The 8,923-nt window shown below is 42.0% G+C and overlaps 1 protein-coding gene across 1 annotated transcript; it reads right to left on the bottom strand.

The window, feature by feature from the left end:
• Positions 1 to 782: 782 nt before the first annotated feature.
• LOC138598527 (NLR family CARD domain-containing protein 3-like) lies at positions 783 to 6,737 on the bottom strand. Its single transcript, XM_069670322.1, has 9 exons — positions 6,718 to 6,737; positions 6,065 to 6,143; positions 5,757 to 5,952; positions 3,812 to 5,594; positions 3,538 to 3,711; positions 3,270 to 3,443; positions 1,707 to 1,857; positions 1,537 to 1,576; positions 783 to 1,384 (listed from the first exon to the last, which is right to left on the bottom strand). The coding sequence occupies exons 1-9, from the start codon at positions 6,735 to 6,737 to the stop codon at positions 783 to 785; spliced, it is 3,219 nt and encodes a 1,072-aa protein (XP_069526423.1).
• Positions 6,738 to 8,923: the final 2,186 nt, after the last annotated feature.

Below are 8,923 nucleotides of genomic sequence, written 5' to 3'. Positions count from 1 at the left end.
ACCTAAGGACAGAAACACCTACAGAGGGTAGGCGGAGCTAAGCGGCTGCTTTTCCGCTCTCTGAAAGTGTTGCGAGTAAACCGTAATCTACTAGGGCTGAACAAACAAAGAAAAGATCGATGACTACAGATACAACTTCAAAAATGAGTGAAAATTTAAAGAAAAAGAAACAATTCAACGCTCAGATGAAGGCAAACAGTCTACAAACGAAAGCAAGGAAAAGTTAGAACCATCACAAAGGGAGCCAGCCGTTAGACGTCTGGTTTAATTGGGAAGCGTGCACCAGTAATTACCGATTATCGCCATGTCATACATTTTCATTTTATTACATTTGAATAAATAATTTAACATAATCTATAACTTTAAGAAATTTGCATGAATAAAAAATGCATAGTTTGCATTACACTCACCCCGCTTCCTCTAGCATTGAGAGCTCAATATGCTTTTATAGAAAGAAATTATTTCAGGGTCAGAAATGTCTTACTGGGGCGCTGGTTTAGCCCTTGTATAATCATTTAACATAAAACATTCACATCACAATACTTATACATTGCAACACACAATCACACCATAAGTACAACATTAAATCAGTTTTAAAGGACAGGAAGTGGAAGAAGTTTACAATGTACAAGAGGATATCTTTTCAATCAGCTTGAATTATTCTGTACAACAGGTAAGCGATTTATCATGGTAACTTGAAAGATTTATTACTGCGATACTTCACAGGCTCAACTGATCTGTTCAGCAGTGACAACTTTCTCCAACAGGAAGAGACTCTCCCTCTACAGAGAACACAGAGACACCACAGAGCCACTGTCGAACAGCCTAGACTTGAACCCAAACCCAGGATAGAGAGGTTCAGTGAATGTAGTGTTGAAAGTATGGAGGTGGTTCAGTGTGTCAGAGGACACTCTGTAAAAAGACAGAATGCCAGCACTATGGTCCAAATACACTGCTACTCTGTTGGTGATGGAGCAGGAGAGGAAGGGGTTGAGGAAGGGGTTGATGGAGGAGGAGAAGGAAGGAATGGCTGTTGGTCTGTTATTGTGCCAGGCAATGTAGTGAACTTCATCATCACCATCAGCGCAGAACAGACTCCAGGAGTGATCATTTGTTCCAAACTCAACGTCTATGATTCCTCTGATGTTTGCTCTCCTGCTGATTCCTCTGTAACTCACCGATATATGAACTTGTCCTCCCCACTCAACCTCCCAGTAACAGCGACCGGTCAGACCATCTCCACACAGCAGCTGAGCTGTGTCAAATCTCTCAGGATGGGGAAGATATGGCTGATACTCGTTCACATGTGTCCCCTCCCTGTTGTTGCCAGACAGTTTGATTTGACCGTTTACTGTGTTTATGTCGATTGTGAGTTTACAGTAGTCTAATGGAGAGAACAAGACACAAATAGCCGCAGTTATTAATCAATCATAAATGACTAGTGACCTTTGAAGGAGTGATGTCACAGTTTAAAGATGATTGAATGAGTGAGGCTTTGTTTTAATGAACAAAACAAACAAACAAAAGAACACTTACACTTCCTCAGACCTGGCCTCAACCATTGGACTCCAGCTGGCTGCACACTGACAGGAGCGGGTGGGGGCAGGTTAGCACATCCTCTTTCACATTATATTGCTCTTATATACATATGCAAAATATATGCATCCATCTTGTTTAACCCAAAAGAAAAAGAAAATGCAGCAGGCTTCATACCTGAGAGTGGATTGTGGATCCTCAATTAGAGCAGACAGCAGCTTCCCTCCAAAGACTCCTGGATTATTGTAGCTCAGGTCCAGCTCTCTCAGATGAGAGGAGTTGGAGCACAGAGCTGAAGTCAGAGAAGCACAGCCGTTCCTTGTGAGTTAGAGATAAAAAAAAGTCTACAGGCATGCCATCTGTGTAACTGTACTTTGAAACAGTTATGTTTTGAGCTGAAAGCTAACATTATTGTGCCATCAAGCTGACAACAGTTATACTTGCGTGTGTATTTTAAGCTGGTAAAATGTTTGTTGTCAATTAGCTTATTAACAGAAAACACAAAGTAAAGCTTAGGCTATTGGGAATGTAAATAAATATACAGGTATGTGGACATTTACCAAAGTATTGGACACATAAAATGTTGACCTGATGATGGCGCTAGTTGAAAAGTCAGAGGATCACCAAATATAACACAGTTCAGTCAAGAACTCCTACTAAAGTTTTGCTAAATATTATTTAAAATCATGTTGGCAGCACAAGTTAAAGGAGAAGTTCTGTATTTATAAACCTGGGCCCTATTTCGTACAAATTTGGGTGGCTGTAACATAATCCCTGGGGCAATTGCACCCGATCAAAATACGTCCACAAAAAGTGCTTGTTTTCACCAGTGACAGGCACACATTGTTACTCCAGGTGTCTGACAACATTACCCAAATGATCCCTACAAAGATCGTCCTTTTTTTAATGAGTAAGATCCTTTTGGTGTAACCAGAAACAGAAGTCTCGCTCTGAAATCCCGCAGCTGGTGAGATGTTACCTGAACAGGACGGTGGAAACATGAGTTAGAGTTTCAGAGAGGATTTGTTTATGGAGAGGACTGCCAGCAAGAATATATTTCAAAAGCCATGGCTGAATATTTACCTGATTTCAACGATGAAGATGAGGCATTTCAATTTGATGGCTGTCCCTTTTTATTTGAGCCAGAGTATACAGACGAAGAGTTAATAGAAATTAAAGAGAGAACAAGGAAAGAGAGAGAGAGAGAGAGAGGGGCAACAGGCAGAGGAGGATAAAACAAATACACTAACCTACGCTTTCTGTACACTAACACAACAATCTCTACCAAAATCTCTCTCCAACTCTAACTCACGTTTCCACCGTCCTGTTCACGTCACATCTCACCACCCACGAGATTTCAGAGCGAGACTTCTGTTTCTGGTTACACAAAAGGGATCTTACTCGTTAAAAAAAGGACGATCTGTGTAGGGATCATTTCCTAATGTTGTCGGACACCTGGAGTAACAATCTGAGCCTGACAGCGGCAAAAAAAAGCACTATTTGTGAATGTACTTTGATCAGGTGCAATTCTCCCAGGGAATTATGTTGCAGCCATTGCGGCCGTATCACGGCAATTCCAAAAGTTTTTGGTTCCTATGAGTCATTTTCGACACCCAAATTCATAAAAATAGGGCCCAGGTTTAAAAATACCGAACTTCTCCTTTAACAGTTGAGGCACTAATGTAAAACAGATTTCAAATAGTTAGCAGTTGGATAGGTAAATGAATCCCGACCTGAGAGTTTCCAGTCTAAGGGAAGGACTCTTGAGTCTGGAAAACAGCAGCTTCACTCCTGAATCCTGCAGGTTGTTGTTACTCAGGTCCAGCTCTCTCAGACTACTGGACTGGGTGCTGAGAATTGAGGACAGAGCTTCACAGCTTCTCTCTGACAGGCCACAGCAGCTCAGCCTAAAAGGGGTTTGTTAGCAGGTACATTTAAATAATGCATACATTAAGTAAACAAGGTCAGGTGGTTAACATTTTCAAACAGCTATAACCTGACCTGAGAGTTTCCAGTCTGCTGGGCGAACGTTCCAGTCCAACTGAAAGCAGCTTCACCCCTGAGTCCTGCAGGTTGTTGTTACTCAGGTCCAGCTCTCTCAGACTACAGGACTTGGAGCAGAGAACTGAGGACAGAGCTTCACAGCTTCTCTCTGAGAGGTTACAGCCACTCAGTCTAGAGAGAGACAACAATATGGAAACAAGCAGAAAACTCTTTATTTTTCTCTCCTGTTGAAAGGCAGCAGAGTATTTGTTGGTGTATAAATCCTACTTACAGAGCTTTCTGGGAGGCTTTGATCACTGGCAGCAGCCTCAGAAAAACCTCCTCTGAAGCAGAGTATTTCTTCAGGTCAAACACGTCCAAATCTTTTTCTGATGACAGTAAGATGAAGCCCAGAGCTGACCACTGAGCAGGAGACGGAGAGATGTAGGAGAGGCTTCCTGAACTCAGGTACTTTTGGATCTCCTCCACAAGAGAACAATCATTCAGTTCATTAAGACAATGGAACAGATTGATGCTTTTTTCTCCGGAGGGACTCTCTTCAATCTTCTTCTTGATATACTGGACTGTCTCCCGACGGGTCTGTAAGCTTCTTCCTGTCGGTGTCAGCAGACCTCGCAAGAGAGTCTGGTTCGTCTCCAGTGATAGGCCAAGGAGGAAGCGGAGGAACAAGTCCAGGTGTCCGTTTGGACTCTGTAAGGACATGTCGACAGCACTTTGGTAGAAGTGTGCCATTGGATATTCGCAGTCCTCAGAGGTTAACGATTCTTCTGACAGCAAATTGACACCAGAGTTGATGAAAGTCAGATGGACATGAAGAGCGGCCAGAAACTCCTGAACGCTCAGATGGATGAAGCAGAACGCCTTGTCCTGGTACAGTTCTCTCACCTTTCTAAAGATCTGTGTGAACACTCCTGAGTACACTGAGGCTGCTCTGATATCGATGCCACACTCTGTCAGGTCTGATTCATAGAAGATCAGGTTTCCTTTCTGCAGCTGCTCAAATGCCAGTTTTCCCAGAGATAAAATCATCTGCTTGTTCTCTGGATACCAGTGTGGCTCTGTTTCAGCTACTCCATCATATTTGATGTTGTTCAGTTTGGACTGAACCACCATGAAGTGGCTGTACATCTCAGTCAGGGTCTCAGGCAGCTGTCCTCCCTCTTTGGGCTGAAACACATCCTCCAGAACTGTAGCAGTGATCCAGCAGAAGATCGGGATGTGGCACATGATGTGGAGCGTTCGTGATGTCTTGATGTGGCAGATGATTGTGTCGGCCTCCTCAACTCTCAGTCTCTTCCTGAAGTACTCCTCCTTCTGTGGGTCTGTGAACCCTCTGACCTCTGTCACAAGGTCAACACACCCTGAAGGGATCAGATTGGCTGCTGCAGGTCGTGTGGTTATCCAGAGGCGAGCAGAAGGAAGCAGGTTCCCCCTGATGAGGTTTGTCAGCAGCACATCTAGAGAGGTGGACTTTGTAACATCTGTCAGGATTTTTGTGTTTTGGAAGTCCAGAGGAATCCGACACTCATCCAGACCGTCAAAGATGAACACAACCTGGAAATCTTCAAACCTGCAGATTCCTGCTTCTCTGGTTTTATTAAAGAAGTGATGAACCAGTTCCACCAAGCTTAACGTCTGCTCTTTCATCACATTCAGCTCTCTGAAGGTGAATGGAAATGTGAGCTCTATGTCCTTGTTGGCTTTGTCCTCAGCCCAATCCAGAGTGAACTTCTGTGTTAAGAAGGTTTTCCCAATGCCAGCCACTCCCTTTGTCATCACTGTTCGGATTGGTTCTCTTCCAGATGCAGGTATGAATAGGTCTTCTTTTGTGATTACTGTTTCCAATCTGTGTGGTTTCCTGTGTGCTGTCTCAATCTGTCTGACCTCATGTTCATCATTGACCTCTCCAGTCCCTCCCTCTGTAATGTAGAGCTCTGTGTAGATCTGATGCAGCAGGGTTGAGTGTCCTGCTTGAGCAATCCCCTCAAACACACACTGGAACTTCTCTTTCAGGTTTGTTTTTAATTCTTCTTTGCAAACTGAAGTAGGACTTCCTGAATGAAGCAGCAAGAAAAGACCAATTAGTTCCTTATTACAGAAAATTACAATATTTCCCCGGAAGAAAGCATACATAAACACATTTCCTTCCATCACGTTAGACGTTAAGAAATGTCAAATTAATTAAGCATGTGGAATCTTTACAAAAACCCTCTTACTGCTCTGCAGCTCGTTAGCCAGCATATCCTGATTCATTCTTCTCAGGAAGTCCACTGTGATCTCCCGAACTGCCTCTCTGCTTTGATCTTTCTCCTCATCATTCCTCTGATTCTCTATGATTTCTGGGTATTCTAGAGCCTTTTTAAACATCTTCAGCTCATTCTTTACAAAGGTGATGATGTTCAGCTCGAGCTCCTGAAAAATAATTTAACATGAATGACACAATCAATCCATTGGTCATGAAAGAGCAGCATGGACATTTTGTGAACAGAATAGATGTAAAAGTAGTTGTTGTACATGTACAGACCCTAAATACAGTGTTTAGCTGTTCTTGATACTCCTGGAAAGACCGTTCACTGGGAACCTCTGAGCTCTCCCCGTAGAGCCTGTGGAGGAATCTTTAAAAATTAGCTCACATTACGTCTGTCCACAGTGAAAAACACAATGTAAATGTCCTGCAAAATAGTGAACATGTCGTGGTGACGGAAAGTTCAAATCACTGTAGAGAGTCAAGTCAGAACTCTGGGTCTGCCTTAAAGAGAGTAGTTTTAATAACAAAGTCTTGTTGCAATGAAGGGTTCCTTCATCCGGTCTTTAAATTTCATATACACTTAATGTAATACAGGGACTTGTAGTTTCTGAAAAAACTAAAACAAAAAGCATATTAAATATAGAAATAAGCATAAGGATGCTAGGGCTGGGGCGACTCGTCAACGAAACCGATTAGTGAAATATGTCGATTCAGATCTTGTCACTCATCGCTGGCTGTAAAATATGGGTAAGAACCAAGTCCGGCTCAAGGCATACGTGATAGGCGATCTCTTTTGGCTCCATGTTGTGGGGAGCGCTGGCTTGAGCCTCAAATGTTTTGAATGAAGGCCCAGTACTATTTTAAATGTAAGCCTAACTTTCTCTCTGCTCCACTCGTATTTACCGTCACTCCGCCGCTCTCTCTCTTACTTGCTCAGCCACTCACTCATTACGCGCTTCACGACACAAGTTACAGCGAGGAGAGGAGGGATGTGTTCAGGCCCAGTTGGGAAAACCCAAACTCGATCTTTTAATAGAGGGAAGGGTAAGAAGTAGGTCTCTGTAGTACCTTCTCAAAATTGTTGATTAATGTTTTGAAGTAGTACATGAAGTAGTTATTGTGATGTGGCATCTGAAAAATAGTCTATTGTTAGTATTATCATTATTATTACCATTGTTAATGTCATCACACAGTGACGTGGAAATTGGAGACTAAAAAAAGTTTAAAAAAAAAATAGAATTATCAATCAATTAGTCATTAATTGACTAATCAAAAAAATAACCGTTAGATTAATCTTTAAAAAAATAATCATTAGGTGCAGCCCTAAAGGATACTAAAATATACAATAGCTGTGTGAATTACGCTTTTTACTCTAAACGGGAAAAGAGTAACACACAATTTATAATCTCCTACTTCTCGGCTAGTTCACCATTTTCCCACTGTGGCTGCTTTACTCTGAAACCACGCTCAAGGTGGGAAGCTCAGATGCTGTTATAATGTTGTGTGCCAGGTTAAACAATGTTATCATTTCCACATTTCTCGATAAATAGACAAGTCAAGCTCTGGCCTACTTCAATCAGCCTCATTAACGTCATTTTTAGTCTAACTTACTCTTACCAGCATTCTAAACTCTTTTAAGACTCTCAAAAAAATGTTTAAGCTACAATTCTATGTTTGTTTGTAGTCTGCCCGGTCACATGCTGTGTTAGCACTCATGCTTTTGCACAAATGCAGTTCCTGATGGATACATAAAGTTCTTTAAATTTGAATTCTATATTTTTGTCATAGACAGCTTACCCCTGCGCAGCATAAGATTGTCTATTAAAATCAATGAAGCGTTCAGTTGACCAGTCACTCATTTGGGACATACGGCTGGGCCCAGGTTCATATCCAACAGGTGCTGGTCTCCCATGGTCTGTTTTGCTGTTAGACAAAGAGGAAGACCAACAGGGTGGTTAATTCACTTTCTAGTCTGATGCCACACTAGTTGCTGGAAAAAACAGAAAGGGATCAAAACACCAAAGTTCAACAAACTAGGTGTAAAACTGATAACAGTAATCAGTGGTATTTAAATGAAATTATCAGCTTACCTTTGTGCATTAGAAGGTTGCTTTCCTTTAAAATCAATGAAGCGATCAGTTGACCTGTCACTCATTAAGGACACACAGCTTCGTCCAGGTTCAGATCTAACAGGTGAGGGTCTCCTATACAGGCTGGCAAAAAGAGAGGAAGACCAACAGGAATGTAATTTTGTTTTTTTAAATCTTCAATAACCATTTAATCTTATTTTTTCCCCGAGAGCTAAATTTCTGTTTCCTGGATATTCAACTGTTAGATTGCAGGATCTAGCTTCATTGTGCTATGCTGCCCTGTCTTGCAAGAATACTAATTATATAATAATTATAATAATTCTAGTAACAATGTGTTCGTTTTTCTAGGTGATAAACCAGTAACCAATTAAAGGGCAAATTCGACGATTTTCAACCATAGTCCTATCATGCTATTCTGGGGAGCTAATGTTATTATGGTAGGAAAAAAATGTAAATTTTGCTCTGTGCCTTTGGAGGACGCCATCCGCTTCTCCAATGGGCCCTGGAAAACCTCCGCCAGAGTACGCAAAACACGCCATCTGGCGGAGGCCAGGGAGCTTGCTAAAATACACTTCCTGAATCTAGGACGCCCGCCTCATTCAAAATCGTCAGGTTTGAAATGTAAACTGCAGACCTGAAGATTTTTTTGGACGATCCACTGGTATATTCTCAGTGTATTTCGGATTCTGTACCGCTCTGAGCCATTGCCTGCAGCGATCAATGTCCTTAACTGGAAAACAGTAGTATTTTACCCCAGCGTCGCTTGCTGGGCCGTTCCTTTCAGAGGGAGGGGGCAATGCATGCTGGGTGTTGCAGGAATGTAGAATGGATGAAACCATGACCTGTTAATCTCCACAGCTATGGCACCAATTTCAAATATTATTGCTTCTATCAATTTCAGAGAACACCAGCTTTGACTGACAGTGACTTTTCCCAGGGGCGAATTGCTCCTTTAATGCATATTTTTATTTATTTCATTGAACAAGGTTTTCTCTGGGTAGGTGGGAAACAATGCCCAAGACTGTCCTCAGATGACAACTCACTG

This window comes from Semicossyphus pulcher, unplaced genomic scaffold, assembly GCF_022749685.1.
Source record: "Semicossyphus pulcher isolate SPU_LCO1_2020_fin unplaced genomic scaffold, fSemPul1.0.p SCAF_2, whole genome shotgun sequence".
NCBI lineage: Eukaryota > Metazoa > Chordata > Actinopteri > Labriformes > Labridae > Semicossyphus > Semicossyphus pulcher.
The sequence above is the reverse complement of the archived record's forward strand: the minus strand, read 5'-3'. Positions and strand labels throughout refer to the sequence as shown.

Bases quoted from the DNA above. Each gene is read 5' to 3' on its own strand.
- LOC138598527 (XM_069670322.1), bottom strand. From the start codon at position 6,737: ATGAGTGAGTGGCTGAGCAA. The intron at 3,444-3,537 runs GTCAGGTTATAG...AACCCCTTTTAG, and splicing joins AGCAGACTGGAAACTCTCAG to GCTGAGCTGCTGTGGCCTGT. The intron at 1,385-1,536 runs GTAAGTGTTCTT...TCTCTCCATTAG, and splicing joins GAGGCCAGGTCTGAGGAAGT to ACTACTGTAAACTCACAATC.